At 40.5% G+C, this 21,144-nt stretch overlaps 1 protein-coding gene across 1 annotated transcript in view; it reads left to right on the top strand.

The window, feature by feature from the left end:
* The window catches only part of vwa8 (von Willebrand factor A domain containing 8), a 168,359-nt gene that overhangs the window by 24,055 nt on the left and 123,160 nt on the right, over positions 1-21,144 (top strand). Inside the window, exons 8-15 of the mRNA XM_088352924.1 lie at positions 2,350-2,458; positions 2,548-2,652; positions 5,375-5,503; positions 7,868-8,002; positions 10,572-10,649; positions 11,934-12,094; positions 12,953-13,066; positions 17,942-18,137. Of these exons, the coding sequence (XP_088209050.1) occupies positions 2,350-2,458; positions 2,548-2,652; positions 5,375-5,503; positions 7,868-8,002; positions 10,572-10,649; positions 11,934-12,094; positions 12,953-13,066; positions 17,942-18,137 (1,027 nt within the window). The remainder of the gene's footprint in view (positions 1-2,349; positions 2,459-2,547; positions 2,653-5,374; positions 5,504-7,867; positions 8,003-10,571; positions 10,650-11,933; positions 12,095-12,952; positions 13,067-17,941; positions 18,138-21,144) is intronic.

Raw genomic sequence — 21,144 nt, forward strand, 5'->3', positions numbered from 1 at the left:
GTGAAAATTTTTACAAAATCATCCAATTTTAATAATTTGGACTCCAGGGATAAAATATGAGTATGATCTCGATATCCTACCCTGTGTATGGTTCGAATTGCACGTTTTGGGACGATAAAAAGGGGCTGTAGTGAACTTTTGTAATGATTGCCCCAGACTTCTGCACGATCTATGCATTTTCATACACAATATCGGTTCTGCTCGCCGAACCAAAATACAGTGGCACCTCGGTTCTCGACCATAATCCGTTCCAGAACCCTGTTCGAAAACCGATTCGTTCGATCACCGAAATCATATTTTCCATTAAAAATAATGTAAATCGTTTTAATCCGTTCCAACACCCTGAATGTTTACCTTGAATATTTAACGTAAACATAAAGCTAACCCAGGCTAATCGTTCGTCCGCCTTATCGTAATCTTCCGTACGAAAGATGACGCTAACATGAACGTGTAAAAATAAAAAAATCAGGTCGTTTACAAGTCATTTAGCAACAAGTGGTGAGCGGTTCATTGGAAAGGGGGCGAAAGATTACGCTAACATGAACGTGTAAAAAAAAAAAAAAAAAGGATAAAGAAAAGAATTATGAATAGGATTTCTTACCTTTGTGGTGGTCAGCAGAAGGCGCTCGCACACCTCCTTCATATTTGGCTATTATTTCTTTCTTAAATGCAATAGTTGTACGCACTACTTTTCCTTTTTCACCTGTAGCAACTTTGCCGCTTGCACTGACTTTCTTCGGAGGCATAATAAGGGGCTAAAACACCCGTACGCCGCTCAGCATGGCACCCTAGCGTACGCAGTCACGCATTACCGGCGTTCGAACTCCGATCTTTTGACCTAGCAGCGAAGCAAGAATTTTTTCGAAATTTTTGGTCGGACTCCGATTTGTTCGAACTGAGAGGCGTTCGAAAACCCAGGTTCCACTGTACTGTTTTTCCCATTCCACTTTTTTGAGAGAGGAAGGGACACACTGTCCCCTTTAAGGTGCATGAGTCAAGGCGGAGATTTGAGGTAGGATTTAGGCAATTGTGCCTCGGTTGTTTGCATTCTTTTCATGCAAGATTGCTACAAATGGTCCAGCTCACCTCCTTTGGGTGCCTGCTGTGCACTGAAAGAACAAAGTAGGCCGTTTGGCGCCGGCCTAGCAGTTAACTTAGACGACATCTCACCGGCCGTAATTCACTTTTTCATGAGCGTACATATCTTGGCATGCATGGGGCAGATGCAAACAGTAAATTGTGCCCCTGATCAGTGTTCCTTCTAATGTTCCACGGGTCTGAGCGTTCACACAAAGTCGGTGAGCAACGCTTGAAACAACAGTGAGCAACCATAATCCCAAGTGTGGCGAGATAATTCATTATCAAGCATGTCCAAAACTTGACATCAAGTTACATTTTGCTGAGTTTCCGGCAATGCAAAATTATTTTCTTCTTTTGAATGAATTGACTCATGTACGATGGCCTACAAACGTCGTTTCTTCTTACAATTCTTTCACAAGATATCCATTTCTTTTTTTTTCCTGATATATTTTGTCGCATAATATTAACATTTTTGGGGGATTATTGAGCCGGTTGCACGATACAGAACTGTACTTAATCACATTTTTCAGTGGAAGTACAATGTTGGCAACAAGATGAACTTGATATCATTGGAAATTATTTGAATGCAACACAAACTTTTTCTTATTTTTTCCGTGTTTTTTTCTACTTTTTTAAAATTCCTTTAATAAAAGTCTCATTGTGTTTATTTTTTCCGAGCTGTTATTTTTTTCTTTTTGTTCTCCATTTTTTTTTCCTACATTTCTTTCTTTTTTTTTTTCTGACTTTTTTCTAAATTTTTCCTTCTTTTTTTCTCTTCCTTTTGTTTCTTTTTTTCCCAGCTTTTCACTACTTTATCATTTTGGTATTTCTTTTTCTTTTTTGTTCTATTCCCCCCTTCTTTTAAGTCATTTTGTGCATAGTTTTACATAATATTTGGTCATGTTGGGATGAAAGAAGCAAAAACAACCCGAAGAGCCGTTTAGGACCTGAAAGAGCCGGTTTCCTTTTAGTGAGCCGAGCCGAAGAAGCCGGTTCTCGACAAACTCTACTAACTTTACTCAACTACGTTCTACTTGGACCTTGACTTCAACATACCGCATTTAGAACACAACGTTAGGGGAACCCGTGTATTTTGACCTTCATGCACTGTAACTTTGATTTAATTCACTTCTTAATTAGTAATTTTGAGCCCTGATTTTTGTGCGCTGGCTCGATTTTCTTGTGCGCTGAGAATGTACGAGCAGTGTGCAATTTCGCATGCGCGCAGCTTAGAGGGAACACTGCCCCTGATATGTGTTTATGTTTCAGGGTTTCCCAGCTTCTATCACTCGCTACAACGCTATGCTCCCAGGAGTCAGCCAACCTAGGCCTTCCTGACTTTCCAGTGGATAATCTCCTAAGTGGCATACATGTACTGGTAAAGACCTGTTAAAACATGTTCTCTGGGAAAAGGGATATGAACTGTCTTAAGAGTCAATTCAAAAATCTATTTTTGTGTTGGCGTAGAATGTCTTCCCCATGATGTCCTCGCAGCAGCTGGTCCAGAGACTTTACCCTTACGATAGTATGTTGGGCAAGGACGGGGTCAATGCTGTGGAGACAGTGCTCAGCGTAAGACGTTTTTCTACGTTTCCGACATTGGTCTTATGTAGCTTTAGAGCACGGGTGTCAAACAGGCGGCCCGCGGGCCAGATTAGACCCGCTAAGGATTTGAATCCAGCCCGCAAGACAACACTCAGAGAAGCGCAAGAGAAAAACAAGCTGCAGGTTGAAATATGTCAACTTGATGTTGCCAAAGCCAGGTGCCTCCAACAAAGACACTGTTACTTGTATTTATCTCTCTCTCTTTCTCTCTCTCTTTCTTTTCCACCCCTTTTCTCCCACTCTCTGTCTCTTTCACTCTCTGTGTCTCTCTTTTTCTCTTCTTTTGTTGCTCTTTGTCTCTTTCTCTCTCTGTGTCTTTCTAACTTCTATTGCTCTAACTTCCTTTTTTCCTTTTCTCTCTTTTCTCTTTCTCTCTTCCTACCCTTCGCGCTTTCTTTTCTCTTTTCTCTCCTTCTGTCTTTCTATTTCTCTTTGGATTTCTTCCTTCCTCTCCCTTTCTTTTCACCCTTTCTCATGACTTTTTATCTCCTTTGTTTTTCACGCTCTCTCCCTCTTTTTCTTTCTTTGTCCCGCCCTCTCTCCTTTTCCCTCCCTCTTTCTCTTATTTCTTTATCTCTCTTTTTCTTTCTCTTTCATCTACTAGTCCAGCCCCTGACAGAATGTTTGTTCTATTGTGTGGCCCCCGAGTTAAAATGAGTTTGACACCCCTGCTTTAGAGAGCTACTTTTTGTTGCGGATTCACGCAAAGGGCACCCAGTTTCATATGAATTTCTCCCAAAAAACAACTTATCATGTTATTAGATAGATAATTAGTTACTTTATTCATCCCGTAGGGAAATTCACACTTCCAGCAGTACCCTTTTGTTGTCTATTAACAGATGAACTGAATGGTCTCGGGGTGCTGTGTTGTAGTTTAGCAACAGCGCAGTGGATGACGTCACATGCTAGGCCAAAAGTTCGACATCCCTGCGGCATATGGAAATCTTTGTGCCCAGGGTTACACCACCTCGTGTTCACGTCGATAGCGAGTCCGCCTCCTCTCCGCTTCCCGCAGGCTTTTGTGTCTCTGTCTAACAGCGCTGAAGCCGGGTAGCTCCGGGTAGCTTCACGTTAGCGCCCGGGATGCTAGACGTGAGCCACGTTTCCATAAAAGACAGCAAACTGCACTCCCTGCACGCTTTGATGTTTTTCACCAGCACAGCCAGTTCGTCGGTCTTATTTGGTAGAGAGTTCACATTTAACATGATTACGGACGGTACCGGAGACTTAGCCGCTTAGCTAGCTCCGGCTCTGCAGCCACGATAGGGCCCCCTCATCACGCCGGCAAGATAATTCTTCAGGGCAAAGAGTTGATTCCTCGAATAAACGCATTTTTGTGCGTTAAAACCCAATAGGATAGAAAGTCATCCAAAGTGTCGTTGTCAAACGGGACGAAAAACACCGAAGATAGAAGCGAACACTTAAAACAATCAATCACAAAAAGTGCGAAATAACAGGGAGCTGCTGGAAAGGCTGCCACTCGCGGCGGCACCTATGATGTGTATGTCTATATTACAACTGTAAATTCCGGACTATAGAGCGCACCTGATTATAAGCCGCACGCACTACATTTTACGGACATTATTGGTTTTGTCCTTACACAAGCCGCACCTGTATATAAGCTGCATGCGCCCACATTAAAACATGTAGCAAAGTCAAAACCTTATCCCAAATTTGACTAGGTGCCGCGATTGTAACTATAAATATAGTATACAATCTAAACACCACAATCGGCAACATGAACGGATAATGATACCTGTAATTAGAATTTAATGCAGACCTTCAAAGTCCGGGTCCCGTTGAAAGTAATCCAAGGGAAAAAATGTATATTTCCAAAGTTAAGGGTGGGAAAAATATATACCTGTATCCACTATTGTCCGCTGCAACAACAAAGAGATTTCATCAGCTTCACCCCACTTCCCGTCAGCCCGCGTTTGCTCCGCCCCTTCTTTTTGATTTGCTCGTAGAAAACATATCACAATAAGTCTCTAAAATAAATACATTACAAAAATATACAGTTGCAAATACATATTATACATGGTTACACATATTTACAAAGAAAGACGGTACACCGAGAGAGTTTTCAAAGCTTAATAATAATTACATAACTTTCATCCCAAACCTTGCCTGTGAAGGGTAGCAAAACGCTACTAATAACACGCTCGCAACGCATCATGCGTATCTGTTAAAAAAAGCCATACCCCAAACGCGTAATTCACGGTTACCGTCCTCATCTTTCTCCTTTTAACTGCCGCCATCAAGGGCGACTTCCTCATTATCGGAAAGAACCTTTGTCAGACTGACAATTTGTACGCAGACTAAGAGGATGCAGTCTTCCTCTGCGCATATATTCCACCGGTCTAAATCTTACCTTTTGTACTCGAGCGCCGCTGGCGGCCGTTAGAAAAATGACATCAATTGGCCGCTTCACTGAATAAGCCGCAGGGTTGAACGTTTGGGAAAAAAGTAGCGGCTTATAGTCCAGAATTTACGGTATGTTTTTTACCGTTTTACTTTTTTGATGAGTTATTTTCGGGACAGAACCGGGGGCACCTCAGCCGTCTTTAGGGGGCACCACGTTGGAGACCCCTGCTTTAGAGGCTTGTCCGCGTCTCATCTAATGCAACTGTTTTATAAGCCGCATGCGCCCACATTAAAAGAATCATGCAGATATTCTGATTTTACACAGAAATTCGAGCTTCTGGATGGCCGTGGCAAGACATCTGGCGGCCATGTTATCAATGTGTCCAAAACAGCAGGCAAGCAAGACCTTGCCGACGTCACGTTGCGTGTTGGGGATAAAGAATTTACAATTCAGGTATTTATAATTTTTTTTTTCAATGTTATTAGTTATCAATTATTGTTAAACAAGTTTACATTATAGCAGTGTCTGAAACTCGTGAGCTGATTATTAAGACTATTTTGTGGCCATATTTACACAAATAAAATACATATATATTGTTAAAATCTAATCATACCCAAGAGCAGATTTTACTCACGTCCTCCATGTGATGTTGATAGAAGGGAAAGAGACCCCGCCCACAACGTGGGCGTGAATTATTATACTGCAGGGAGAAACAGCACGCATGAGCATTTCACAATAAAAGAATATAAGATTGATAAACGTACAGGGGATGCAATTAGACTGATTATTGAAACGTTACTTCATGTGTGTGTGTGTGTGTCAACTCTGAAAGTTGCCTGCCCAGCCATAAAGTTGCCTGCCCCATTTTTCACAACTTGAAACACAATAAGACGACTCATCGCAAATAAAAACAGTTGTTCCAAAGTATTAAGGAGTAATAATCAGAATATATAAACAGAACAACACTTTAAAATTAAGTTTATTATGAATCTACTTGTGCCCTGCGATTGGCTGGCAACCAGTTGAGGGTGTCCCCTGCCCACTGCCCGGAGATAGCTGGGATGGGCTCCAGCACCCCCGTGACCCTACTGAGGATAAGCGGTGCAGATAATGGATGGATGGATCAATCTACTTATAAAATTCATTGGATGTATATGACATCACTGTTTTCCATCTGCCATCAGTATGTACCTGGATTTTCTTAACTTCATTCATGCAATGTTTGCGTTGCATCGTCTGCTATAAGCCACGTGAACTCCTCTTTCCACGATGCTTTTAATGTACGTTTACGTTTCGTAGCATCGTCCATTTTGTTAGCTTCTTTTGAATATTTCTTCCAGGGCTGAGGTTTTGGCTTGATTCCTAACCACTTATCCATTGTTTTTGTGTTCTCTGTGCGTCTACTTTGGAAAATGATATGCAAATGCACGACCTTATAACGCTCGGGAAAGTCCGGAAGCACGAAGTTATTCGACGCGGGCTTCTGACCAGCTGCCGAGTTTGCAAATTGCAAACAAACCGAAATTCCGAAATTTCCAAACCGAACGAAGATTTCGAAATCGGAATAAAGCAAATGTTTGATTTAAAAAAAAAAAACGAAAGTTTTTATTTATCTCCTCATCTTCATTCATGCAATGTTTGTGTTGCCACGTGAACTCCTCTTTCCACGATGCTTATAATGTACGTTTACGTTTCGTAGCGTCATCAATTTTGTTAGCTTCTTTTGAATATTTCTTCTTCTTTCGGCTTGATTCCTAACCACTTCTCCATTTTTCTTGCGTTCTCTGTGCGTCTACTTTGTAAAATGATATGCCAATGTACAACCTTATAAAGCTCGGGAAAGTCCGGATGCACGAAGTTATTCGATGCAGGCTTCTGATTGGCTGCAGAGTATGCAAATTGCCAAACAAACCGAAATTCCCAAATTTCCAATTCAAACATCCATTTACTCATCTTCATTCATGCAATATATGCGTTGCCTCCTCTGCTCCAAGCCACGTGAACTCCTCTTTCCACGATGCTTTTAATGTACGTTTACGTTTCGTAGCATCGTCCATTTTGTTAGCTTCTTTTGAATCTTTCTTCCGGGGCTGAGGTTTTGGCTTGATTCCTAACCACTCATCCAGTTCTCTGTGCGTCTACTTTGTAAAATTAAATGCTAATGTACGACCTTATAACGCTCGGGGAAGTCCGGAAGCACGAAGTTATTCGACGCAGGCTTCTGACCGGCTGCCGAGTTTGCAAATTGCCAAGCAAACCGAAATTTCGAAATTTCCAAACCGAACGAAGATTTTGAAATCGGAATAAAGCAAACGTTTGATTTGAAAAAAATAAAAAAATAAAAAACGAAATTGTATTTTTGTTTTAGTTTTTTGAAAAAGTTGTCAGCCACCCAGGCAGAGATGTGTAAAAGTTGTACGCCCGACGTAAAAGATGCACGCCCACGATGCTTTTAATGTACGTTTACGTTTTGTAGCGTCATCAATTTTGTTAGCTTCTTTTGAATCTTTCTTCTGGGGCTGAGGTTTTGGCTTGATTCCTAACCACTTTACCATTTTTCTTGTGTTCTCTGTGCGTCTACTTTGGAAAATGATATGCAAATGCAGGACCTTATAACGCTCGGGAAAGTCCGGATGCACAAAGTTATTCAATGCAGGCTTCCGATTGGCTGCCGAGTATGCAAATTGCCAAACGAACCGAAATTCCGGGCAGACGTTATTTCAGACACTGGTTATAGGCATATTTATCTCATACAACTGGAGGACATTTTGATGACAAAAACTGAATTCTATCTTTCTTCATTCAATGAACATTCAGGTCCCTGCTGGCACCAAGCAGCCGCAGCCCCCCAACAGTAACCTCACCTTTATTAGCACCCCGAGCCAATCTCAGCTGATTGCTGACATGATGCAGTCGCACATGGTGAAGGACATGTGTCTCATAGGAACCAAGGTAGCCCACGTACTTAGAGTGACTTGCAAAACTATTGGCACCCCACTGAACTTTTGGACATATTGCCATATTTCAGGTTTCAAACATTTATAGATTAAACATATCCATGTATATATATTTTTAAGAATCAACAACATGAGAGACGAAATCGTGAAAAAAAAAAATCAACATTTTATATTGTGCTACCTAATAAAAAGTCGAAAAGTAGGCGTTGCAAAAATATTGCCCCCCTTTGAGTTAATACTTTCTAGAACTTCCTTTGCTGTGATCACAGTCACAAGTCTTTTTGGGTATGCGTCTCTGAGTTTTGTACATTATAAACAGAAATGTTTGCCCATTCTTCCTTACAAAACAGTTCTTTAAGGTTTGATACCTAGCCACTCCTTTGCACATCTGTTTTCCTCTGTACTCCAGTGTTATTGTTATTGTATAGTGACTTGTTTACCTGACTGCCCATTTTGCACATCTAGTTAGCTGCTCCTCTTGCACTCTTTGCACTACTGTGGGATACTATACATAGCTAAAATTATTTAGTATATTATTAGTATTTCAATACTCCAACTCAATACTACATATTTATATCTGTACATTCAAGGAAACTGTGCGGGTCAGATGTATCGACATTTCGTTCTGTATACACGTGTTCAAGAATGACAATAAAGTACAGTATATCTGAATCTGAATCTGATAGTGATCGTTTGTTTATAGATTGTTCCAGATCTTTTTACAAATGCTTTAAAGTTATGAGGTCTGGACTTTTGATTGATTATTCTAGCCACTTTATGTTGTTGATTTTAAACTATTCAATTGTAGATGTTGTTTTATGTTTACGGCCGTGGTTGTTGGAAGGTGAGACTGCTCGTCGTTCTCTGGTCTCTTGCAGGCTTCAACAGATTTTCTCGCCCTGTATTTGCCTAAATCCATCTTCCCATCAACTCTATCGATCTTACCAGTCCCTGCTGAAGAAAAGAAACCCTAGACTAGGATGCTGTCACCACAATGTTTGACAGGGAGTATGGTGTTTTCTGGGTTATGTGCTCTTACGCCAAATGTAACACATTCAACCCAAATAGGTTGATTTTAATCTCATTTGACCAGAGCACCTCGTTCCACATGTTATTTGTATTGCCCATGTGGCTTCTTGCAAACGCCAAATCGGCCTTTTTTATAGTATTCTTTCAGAAAGGGCTATCTTCTTGCCACTCTTTCATTAAGGGCTAATTTATGCACAGTACGACTAATAGTCCCACCTCAGCTGTGTATGCTTGCATGTCATCCAATGTGATCATGAGTCTCTTAGTTGCTTCCCTGATTTGTTTTTTCATTGTTTGGGCCGAAGGTTTAGAGGAACAGGTCTTGGAAATTTTTAAGTGGTTTTATTCTCTCTCGATTTTGATATTATTGCTCACACAGTGCTTCCTGGAGATATTCAAATGTTGCAAAATCTTCTCGTATCCCATTTCTAGTTGAACTTTTCCACAACTTTATCCCTGACCTGCCTGTAGTGTTCTTTGGTCTTCATGAAGTTTTCTGTTCTCAAGGGTCTCCTTTCACCAAACTCTGAGCTCATCACAGAGCAGGCAGTATTATAACTGCGACTTAATGACACAGAGGTGCACTCTGTCATTGTCAGTAATTTAAATCGTCATTGGATCATTCAGAAGTCATCGGGGAATTTCTGGAGTCAGTTGGCTGAGAGTACAAGGGGCTAATAAGTTATTGGAAAAACAGTTTTTATTGTAAATATAATACAAAATGTTGAAAAAAACTTCATGATTGTGTATTACATAATGTTGACCAGTGTTCATTTGAGCTGTGAAAAGTGATGGGTCCCGGGGACTCGCATGCTCAAAAATCTATGAGTCCCGACAGAGATCTATGGCGCCCCAAAATTTAGTGTTATCGAGGTTGAAATCGTAAATCGGCGACAAATATATAATATAAATCTATATATTCATTCAGTTTTAATCATCAAATTATGAATTCATTTTCTGCATCAAATTATTGTTGGTAATATATCCATTAAAGGGAACATAATTCGTAATATCAATCATCAAAGCAAGTGAGCCGTTTGAGAGCCGGCTCTCTTGAATGAGTTGAGCCAAAAAAGCCGGTTCTCTAAAAATAGACGGACTTCCTTTCACTACACAACGAGATCTCGTCGGCCGAGATCGGCGTGCAGACGAAAACTCGAACCGCGAGACCAAAACAACAATGGCGGATCTGCCTGCCGAAAAGTTTGGAGTGCGGTAAATCTTTGTTAAAAAAAAGTAATCGGGTAATAATGACAATTTGTGGTAAAAAAGTTGCGTCCCGGGGACGCACGTTAATTTGAGACTATGCGTCCCCAGCAAAAATGATGCGTCTAGGACGCGGTGACGCGGGCAAACGAGAACAATGGTTGACACTTAGAAAATGGTCGTTATTTTTTTGAGCTATAAGTTTGAAAACTGAAATATGGCAATTATACAAAATGGGTTTATTTTGAGGGGGGCAATATTTTCGATTGTAGAAATAGTAAAGGTATTATCAAAAAAGCTTCAATGTTATCTCCTTGTCCCCGTTTCAGGGCTGTGGCAAGTCAGTGATTGCTCGAGAGTTTGCTGAGATGCTGGGTTATAGCATAGAACCTGTCATGCTATATCAGGTAAAATAGACCGTAAATTCCGGACTATAGAGCGCACCTGATTATAAGCCGCACCCACCACATTTTAAGAGGAAAACCGATTTTGTACTTACACAAGCCGCACTTGTATATAAGCCGCATGCGCCCACATTAAAACAGTTAACACAAACACAAGATGAATCCAAGTCCCACGATTGAAACTAAATGTCCTTCATTAAAGTCCACACTTCAAAAATCACAGCCGGCAAAATGAATTTAAAATGATACCGGTACTTAAGGTTTGATGCAGACCTGCAGAGTCCGGGCCCCGTTGAAAGTAATCCGAGGAAAAAAGTGTATATTTCCAAAGGTAAGGGTGGGAAAAATATATATCCACTATTGTCCGCCGCGTCCACAAACACGTCTCACCTTTACTCCACTTCCCGTCAGCCCCCGTTGTTTTCGCCCCTTCTTTTTGATTCGCCCGTGCAAAACATATCAGAATAAGTCTCTAAAATAAATACATTACAAAAATATACAGTTGCAAATACATATTATACATGGTTACACATATTTACAAAGAAAGACGGTACACTGAGAGAGTTTTCAAAGCTTTAATAATAATAATATAACTTTCATCCCAAACGGTGCCTGTGACAGGGCAGTTAATGGTAGCAGCACGCTAGCAACACGCTCGCAACACAGTAAACGGGTTTGTTAAAAAAACATTCCGTACTTGTAAAAATCACGGTAAACCGTCCTCATCTTCCTCCTTAGAACTGACGCCATCAAAGTCGTCTTCCTGAGTGTCGGAAAGAAACTTTGTCAAATAGACGTCGTCCCACGCTCCCGCAGCCGGACTCGCGCTGTCACTGTCGCTGGAACTTTCATCCACTCCTCCGCTTTTCGGAACCCGTTGGTGATGGTGGATTTTTCGATGCTGCCCCAGGTTTTCAGGATCCACTGGCAGCCTTGCGAAAAAGTTGCCTTTCGCATGCGGCCAGTTTTAGTGAAAGATTTCTCGCCGCTAGTCAAGCCAAGAAGTTGCAGTCTTCTTCGGCGCATATATTCCACCGGTCTAAATCTTACCTTTTGTACCCGAGCGCCGCTGGCGGCCGTAAGAAAAATTGCATAAATTGGCCGCATCACTGAATAAGCCGCAGGGTTGAACGTTTGGGGAAAAAGTAGCGGCTTATAGTCAGGAATTTACGGTATATATAATCCAACAAAGGTGGCCTTATTTCGAATTTTACTAAGGAATAATCCAAATATGCATTGAATCTGTTTTCATTCCCTGTTTTTCTAATCTCATTCCGTGTGTGACAGGACATGACAGCAAGGGACCTTCTCCAACAGAGGTTCACGCTCCCCAACGGTGACACGGCATGGCGTCCATCGCCTGTAGTCACGGCTGCCATAGAGGGCAAGCTGCTGCTACTGGATGGAATCCACAGGGTTAACCTGGGAACATTGGCTGTCCTTTCAAGGTATGACTACAATTCTTCACTTATTTCAATTTTGTTGGAGGAAAGTCAAATACAGTGGAACCTCGGTTTTCGACCATAATCCGTTCCAGAACCCTGTTCGAAAACCGATTTGTTCGATCACCGAAATCCGTTTTCCCATTAAAAATAATGTAAATCGTTTGAATCCGTTCCAACACCCTGAATGTTTACCATGAATGTTTAACGTAAACTTAAAGCTAACCCAGGCTAATCGTACGTTCGCGTTATCGTAATCTTCCGTACGAAAGATGACGCTAACATGCACGTTTAAAGATAAAAAAATCAGGTCGTTGACAACTCATTTGGCACCCGGGTGTCCACGACAAGTGGTGAGCGGTTCATTGGAAAGGGGGCTCCGTTCCAACACCCTGCATGTTTAACTTGAATGTTTGACGTGAATTTAAAGCTAACCCAGGCTAATCGTAAGTTCCGTACGAAAGATTACGCTAACATGAATGTGTAAAAGTAAAAAGAAAGGATAAAGAAAAGAATTATGAACAAGATTTCTTACCTTTGTGGTGGTCAGCAGAAGGCGCAGATGGACGGTGGTGCTATTATTTCTTTCTTCAATGCAATAGTTGTACACACTACTCTTCTTTTTTCACCTGTAGCAACTTTGCTGCTTGCACTGACTTTCTTCGGAGGCATAATAAGGGGCTAAAACACCCGTACGCCGCTCAGCATGGCACCCTAGCGTACACACTCACGCATTAGCGGCGTTCGAACTCCGATTTTTTGACCGAAAATTTCTCGAAATTTTTGGTCGGACTCCGATTTGTTCGAACTGAGAGGCGTTCGAAAACCGAGGTTCCACTGTATCATCAACTGTGTGCGCTGCAGGTTACTTCATGACAGGGAGTTGGATCTTTACGATGGCACCAGGCTTCTCCGATGGGATAGATACCAGGCATTAAAGGAAGAGGAGAACTTTACCGATGAACAACTTAAAGAGAGGTACTGTATTTATTTGTTTACAACGGGTACTCGCCTGTATTGCCCACCCAATTTTTTTTTTTATTAAATCATTTAATGCCAGACGTTTCTCTCAAATGGGATGGTGTCAGCCAATTTCTGTCATTTCGATTCATTCTGAAGGCCTACAGGAAAATTTGTTTTGTAACAATACATATGTAACCGCGGTGTACGTGTCCCACCAAAGATCCACATTCACGCTGGACTGGATGATGAGGTTTTTATTATTACGGTTTCTGCAAATGGATGAGTCACAACATTAGCTTTTTCTGCTGGGTCTGATCTCTTTGATCTCTTTGTAGTTCTCTCTGGTAAGACTAACAACAAAGCATATCAAAGAGCTTTCTTTTCACTTTACAGAAAATACATTTTAGAATAGCACAATACATTTTTACATCTTTACATTTTAACAAGATACTTTTAACAAGAGATCGTATAGTGGATTTTTAACGTTTACAATGAATTCAACATGTTTTTCTTTACTCTGAATTTTAACCAACATCATCCTTTTTAAATGTATATGAGAAAATAGGAATAAAAACAATAATGAGTATAAAAACGGGTACAATTTACCTGCAAATGGATGAGTCACAACATTAGCTTTTTCTGCTGGGTCTGATCTCTTTGATCTCTACAAGGGGAATTAATATTTAGTAAAACAGAAACAAAACGAAAATAAACCTAAACAGCTTGACAATATCAATCACATTACTATGCATGGTGAGAGATTTGTCAGCTGGGGTCATAATGTTTAAAATTAACTTATTTTGTGGAGCACCAAAAGATATGTCCTACCTTTGTAGTTCTCTCTGATAAGACTAACAACAAACCCCGCCTCCTGGTCACATGTTAGAAGCCAAAACCAAACCCCACCCCATACCAGCAGATGGCACTGTTGGACTCAGCATTGCAGGACATTTACCAAAAACTATACACATATTTCAGCAGGAATTTCAATAAAATAAAAGTTATTATCACACCCGTTACACATACACTCCCCTACTTACAACTATTCGACTTACGAAAAACGGTAGATATGAAAAATTGTTCCGCGATCTCAAAAAATATCCGGACATCGCTGTAAGTTAGATTTTGTACTTTTTATACCTTTTTCAGAGTACAGTGGCAGTGTCAAAGATCACCAAGCATCTTTTAGGTGCGCCTTATAGTGTGGAAAATACGGTAACAACATCAGGTTTTTTGTTGCTGTTAAACAATTGACTCGGTCCTTCTTCACACTCCCTTTGAGAGTTAAAGATATAAAAAGGAATTTTGTTAGTTCCACACTCATCTTTCAACCATCATGATTTTTTAGTGCTTGCATAATACGCACCCACTTGTGTAAACATAGTCCAGTGATGTGTGGTTGTCTCTATGGAGTTATTGTCACGGTCCTCTATGTCTTCTTGAATCAAAGGCTGAAGCAGCCAACTGTCAAAAACCATCCTCTTCCTCATGACATGTATTTTCTAGAATAGAATAGAATAGAATATACCTTTATTGTCATTGTTACAACATGGGATATATTGTGACAACGAAATTGGACGTGGCACACCAGTTCCACATTTTACAGTGAGGATAAGGAAAACAAAGAGATAAAGGAACAAAGAAGATGTTTTAACTGTCTTTGTTGTATAGGCTATGTTTTCCTCCGGAGGGGGGGTGTATGAGGGGGTGAGGGACAGACAGAGATGGGCGGATCCAACTAGATGTTTGATCTTACTGTACACGCGGTCCAGTGTTTTTTCCCTAATTGCTCAGTCCACGTGTTGAATGGATTTGGGACGTACAGTCCTTAAACATGCTCGATTAATGTCGCCGCCGACGATAAAAGCTCCGTCGGGGTGTGCGAGCTGCTGTTTATTGATAGCAGCGGGCAGTAGATTTAGCGCTATGCTAACGTTAGCATCCGGTGGAACTTAAACAGCAAGCACAATGACCACAGTCAGCTCCCTCAGTAGATAGAAGACCCCACACGATACTGCTAGAAACTCTATATCGAGTGAGCAGTGTGTGTCAATGATTCTATAACTCAATCACACACGCGTGCACATTTTGAAACACTTCAACACACACACACACACAATATACCAGTACAACAGCGGTTCTCATTGTTTTACTTGGCTAGATTTTAGTGCAGTTGCACCCCCACTACTCTAGGGGGCAGTAGCTGCTCTCATTGGCAGTGTGTGATTGTAGTGACTAAGTATGGTTTCCATTCAGCATTAGAGCTCTGCACTGAGCGTAAAGTGTTGACACGAAGTGTAGCAGACCCTAAAGTTAAACAAGAAAACAATATTTAACAGGGATAAGATAAATGGAGATAAAGAGACAAAGAAAGTCTCCTGAGAGCTTGAGAAATATAGCTCATTTGGTCCCACCGATATTTTGCGATCAAATTTTCTTTGCCCTATTTTTCATGTGACTCATGCTCTAATTATGGTCCCCACCAATGCCAACCCAACATCTTTTTCTATTTTCACAATCTTCCCCCATCCCTTTTTCAGTAAACCCGCTAACATAGGTGGCATCATTTAATTGAGGAGCTGAAATTTAGTATGTCTGCCTCAAAAAAGTAGTGTACATACTAAAAAATGTGCTCGTGGTAGCCATTAATCCACTCATCAATCTGCTCTAATTATACTTCAGACACGGCCCTACTTACGAACGAGATTTTGAATTTGAATTTGTTCGTATGTTGCTTCAGTGCTATATTTTTTATGTTTAAGGCTTGTATAAGTAACCTGTATTGTTTTGTACTAAATAATTAAACATTTCATCAAATAATATGCTCTATAAAGATAAATCAAGTTGAGTTTAACTTACTTTTGGAAGATGGGCTTCAACAGTTAGGCGACGTCCTCTTCCGTGGTGGAAAGTGGCCGAAAAAAAAGCGATACCACCATTTTCTCAACCGCACCAAGCTTTCTTATTCCACTTTCATTTTAAAAAAAAAAGTCTCGACACTTTTTAACACTTTACACCAAACATATTGAATGGATGCATTAGACAATAAAACTGTGAAAGTTTTTAGCACGCTGGAGATACAGTATAGAATGTTGACACAGGAACTTGGAAGCAAAAGGGGGTTTCTTCTTCCGGGTGGATGCTGGGTGACCTCTCACAGCGCCACATGTCGGTAGTGGTGGAAAGAAGAACTACAGTACTGTCCTGTACCGTAAAGGTGCACACAATACAAAATCGAATTTACAGCAATGTCCGGATATTTTTCGATATTGTTCATAGCTAATATTTTTTGTAAGTCAAATGGTCGTAAGTAGGGGAGCGTCTGTATACATTTTTGGTTTGATGGTTTACATTTAATTTTTATTGTGTTTTTGAGTTAATGTGGGTGATCCGTTAAGTTATTATTTATCGATTTTATCTAATTTGATTTTGCAGTAAATGGTTCGACAAGTTCCGTTAAAATTGTTTATAGTTAAAGATATGAATTTCTTGTTTGAATTTCAGTGGATCTTGAAATCTTTTCTGTTACATTTATTTAAGCTACTATTTTGTGTAAGTAGCTCAATATCTTTGTATTATCTTCTTATACGTTGATAGAATAGAATAGAATAGAATAGAATACACCTTTATTGTCATTGTTACAAAATGGGTTAACATATTGTGACAACGAGATTGGGCATGACACTCCAGTTTCACACATTCACAGTGAGGTAAAAAACCCAAGAAGATAGTGAAATTGTGTTTCTCTCAGCCCTCGGTGTCTGGAAAGTAAAAATTAAAAAAAAATTAGAAAACAAAATGGTAAATGGTCTGCATTTCTATAGCGCTTTTCAAGTCAATGAAGACCTCCCAAAGCGCTTTACAATGTGCTTCACACTTACCCATTCGCACACACACTCACAGCAATAGGGAGTCAGCCATGCAAGGCGCCTACCTGCTTATTGGGGGCATTAAGGATTCAGTGTCTTGCCCAAGGACACTTCGACATATAACACGAAAAAAACTATGCTAGGACACACTACACTAAGAGACACATGTAGACAGTACGACACATGAATAGACAGTGCACACATGGAGTAAGTCATAAAGCCCATAGTGGTACCTTGCAGTGTTCTGGTTTGCCCGCGTCCCTGCGTCCTAGACGCATCATTTTTGCTGGGGACGCATTGGGTCAAATCAACGTGCGTCCCCGGGCCGCAATGTTTTTAACACCAAATTGTCATTATTACCTGATTACTTTTTTTTTTAACAAGGATTTACCGCACTCCAAATTTTTCGTCAGGCAGATCCGCCATTGTTGTTTTGGTCTCGCGCCGATCTCGGCAAACGAGATCTCGTTGCTTCGAGATGACATCATTGTAGTGGCGGTTGTCGAGTGAAAGAGTATGCCTCCGAAAAAACATTTGGTATTAGGTGCCAATCAACAAAAAATTGGTCATTTCTTCAGTGTCGGTAATAAGTCGAAACATAACAAAGAAAGTGGTAACAACGGCAATCATTCCAGCACGAAAAAACGGCGGAGGAATTCTTCGGAAGACCGCGAAGGCAAGGAAAACACGTGTGTTGAAGCGAATGATTCGGCGAAAGATAAACAAAAGAATACTCCGAGCAAGAAAAAGGCTTTTCTGCCAAAATGGACTAAATTATACTCCTGGTTACGCTATGAGGAGGATGATAATGGATTGGACCTTGAGAAGGCATTACAACTATGGCGGGACAGCAAACCACGAAGAATATATGAACTGAAAAATTTGAAGTGATAACTGATTTGTATTACCAAAAACTGATGATCAGAGGTAAAATGAGCTTAGGGTGGCGCAAGAGAAAATGATTGAGAAGCATTGCAATATAGAAACCAGTGTTTCATGGGTAACACCAGTGTGTTTCTAGGTCAATCTTTGCCATCCACCCCTCGTTCCGAGTGCTCGCCTTAGCCGAGCCGCCATTCTCACGATCCGGTGCGAGCAACAGTGGCAGCAGCGGTAAAGGACAGCAGTGGTTGGGTCCAGAACTGCTCACCATGTTCTGGTACCACACCGTCAGCCCGCTGGCCCGGGCAGAGGAGGTTGACCTTCTGCATCGACTGGTGAGATACTGATCGGCATTTGTTCATTGGCAAAAATGATGTCTTTCTTTAAAGAAATATCTAAGCCATTTTAGCCGACAACAAAACATGCGTATAAAACCAATCGGCCACTTTTTAATCAACTCCTAAATCTAAAATACATTCAAGCATCACTTTTGAGAGTCTAAACCAGGCGTGTCCAACTCAGTTTGGCACGGGGGGCGGCTCCACTCTTTCTTTTTTCTCGTGGGCCGGATCCGTTGAAAAAATATCATTTTAAAATTGACCATTTTGCTCTATCATCACTTCAAGTTTCTGGGTACTTACTTGTCAGCTGACCTCACATGGACTGTCAATGCTACTGATATTCTAAAGTCAGCCAGACAAAGGCTATACTTCCTTCGTCAACTCAAATCATTCGGAGTCCGTCAATCCATTCTAGTCAATTTTTATCGTGCTATGATTGAGTCCGTTTTAACTAGGTCAATCACAGTTTGGTTTGGTCGCGTCAATCAGAAAGAATTGTCAAAGATGGAATCAGTAGTTAGGACGGCAGAGGAAATAATAGGTACTGGCCTCCCGTCCCTGCAAAGTATCTGCATCGATCGAACTAGAAAACGGACGCTAAAAATTATGGACGATCCCAGTCACCCTGTTCGCAGGTACTTTGATGACCTGCCGTCAGGTCGCCGTCTTCGCTCCATGGCGAGCAAGACTTCACGTCTTAAAGAGCGTTTTTACCCTTCCGCTATCCGTATGTTCAACGGGAATTGATTTCGGTTATTATGTATACTGTAGTATTATTATGCCAACGATGTTCCTCCGACCTATTCTACTCTAGTCTTGTTATTTACATATTCTTTCTTTTTAAACTATTCTATATAATTACTTTTTATTATACACATTATCTTTTTTACTCTATTCTTTTTATTCTTTTAAATCTATTAATTCATCATTATTGAGTGTTCGCGTGTCAAATGATTTCTTGTATATATATCATGTTTATGGTTTATACTGGCTGAATAAATAAATACAATATCCATTTAGCCTACTTCAGTTGCCTACCCTACATATTATAATAACGGACAAAAAGGGATCATTTCTAAGGATAAAACCTTTATTCACAAACAAAAGGCAAAAAAAAAAGTTTAACAGGTGAGTAAATGCAGCTTTACATCTGAACCAACTCACCACAAACATAAATTCAAGTGGGAGCTATGAAAAAAAATGTGTTTGCCTGAGTTATGTGATTGTTCGCAGTGAACGGGCAAATACATCAGATCAAACTACAAAAGCTGAGAATTTACTTCACAGTATTGTCTTTAACATGAAACCAGACTGGACTTCAGCTCTTGTACACCTTTACTGCCCTCTAATGGTGGGAAGGAGCATTTGGTTTGCATTTCTAAAAAGAAAAAATCATAACCTTTGATAGAAATGAGCTAGTTATTTATTTTTTTTTTTATTTTTTTGCATACTCAGAAATTTAATGCGGGTCGGAGTAAATTATCCAAGGGGAAGGATCCAGCCTGCGGGCCGCATGTTTGACATGCCTGCCCTACATTTTTAAAAACATAAGATGATACAAAAATTAAAATTAAATTCAAAACAAAAAAAAACAAAACAATGTATACAAAACTAAATAAACATGGGTTGCATCATTATTTAAATACAGGGACGGGCCTTGGAATATTTTCATTATATATATATATATATATATATATATAATCATTGGAAAGCTTAAACCTTTGGGATTCACGATTTGACCATTTCAAAATGTACTCATCACAGAAACATCACGATCAGTCTGCACAATCATTGATTGTCTTCTAGAAATAGAAGTCAAACAATTACAACTCTTTCAAAATGTCTAAAAAAAATTGGCCACAGTAAATACACATTCGCAAAGGTTTTAATGTTGTAAACTAGTCTTCTCTAAATGGCAACTTTTGGAGATGCCTAAACCTACCCTTAGAAAAATGTGTTAAACACAATGTTTAGCTTTTCAGATTGTGATCAAATTTGACAAGTTAAAGCTTCAAGCTATTGTCTCACCTGTTTTCCAGCTATGATTCTCATGCTACATTCGAAAAATTCAAACCTAAAACCTTCTATTTCTGTGTGTTCCAACTCTGATTACTCAGTGTTATTAGCACTTACAATGATTATTTCAGCTTGGGACAAAACGTCAGAGTCTTCCATTTCAAGAGAGACCAAAACCGTCTATAGTCTCCAAACAGTTTAAGAACTGTAGATAGATAGATAGATAGATAGATACTTTATTCATCGTCGTAGGGAAATTCACACTTCCAGCAGTATCCTTTTGTTGTTTATTAACAGATGAACAGGATGGCCTCGGGTTTTTTTTTTGTAGTTTAGCAACAGCGGAGTGGATGACGTCACACGCTAGTCCAAAAGTTCGACGTCCCTGCAGCAGATGGAAATCTTGTGCCCAGGGTTACACCACCTCGTGTTCACGTAGATAGCGAGTCCACCTCTTCTCCGCTTCCCGCAGGCTTTTCTGTCTCTGTCCCTATCAGCGCTGAAGCCGGGTAGCTTCGGATAGCTCCAGGTAGCTCCACGTTAGCGTCCGGGATGCTAGATGTGAGCCACGTTTCCGTAAAACACAGCAAACTGCACTCCTGGTACGCTTTGATGTTTTTCACCAGCACAGCCAGTTCCTCGGTCTTATTTGGTACCATGAATACGGACAGTACCAAAGACTTATAACGCCGCTAGCCGCTTAGCCTCAGCTCCGGCTCTGCATCCACGATAGGGCCCCCTCATCACGCCGGTACGAGAATTCTTCAGGGCAAGGAGTTGATTCCTCGAATAAATGCATTTTTGTGCGTTAAAACCCACATCAATAGGATAGAAAGTCATCCAAAGTCTAGTTGTCAAACGGGACGAAAAACACAGAAGATAGAAGCAGACACTTAAAACAATAAATCACAAATAGAGCGAAATAACACAGAGCTGCTGGAAAGATGATGTTACTCCATCCATAAAATGTTATTCCATTGACTTT

The sequence above is a fragment of the Urocampus carinirostris genome, chromosome 14 (assembly GCF_059441175.1).
Source record: "Urocampus carinirostris isolate Australia breed hairy pipefish chromosome 14, RoL_Ucar_1.0, whole genome shotgun sequence".
In the NCBI taxonomy this organism is placed as follows: Eukaryota; Metazoa; Chordata; class Actinopteri; order Syngnathiformes; family Syngnathidae; genus Urocampus; species Urocampus carinirostris.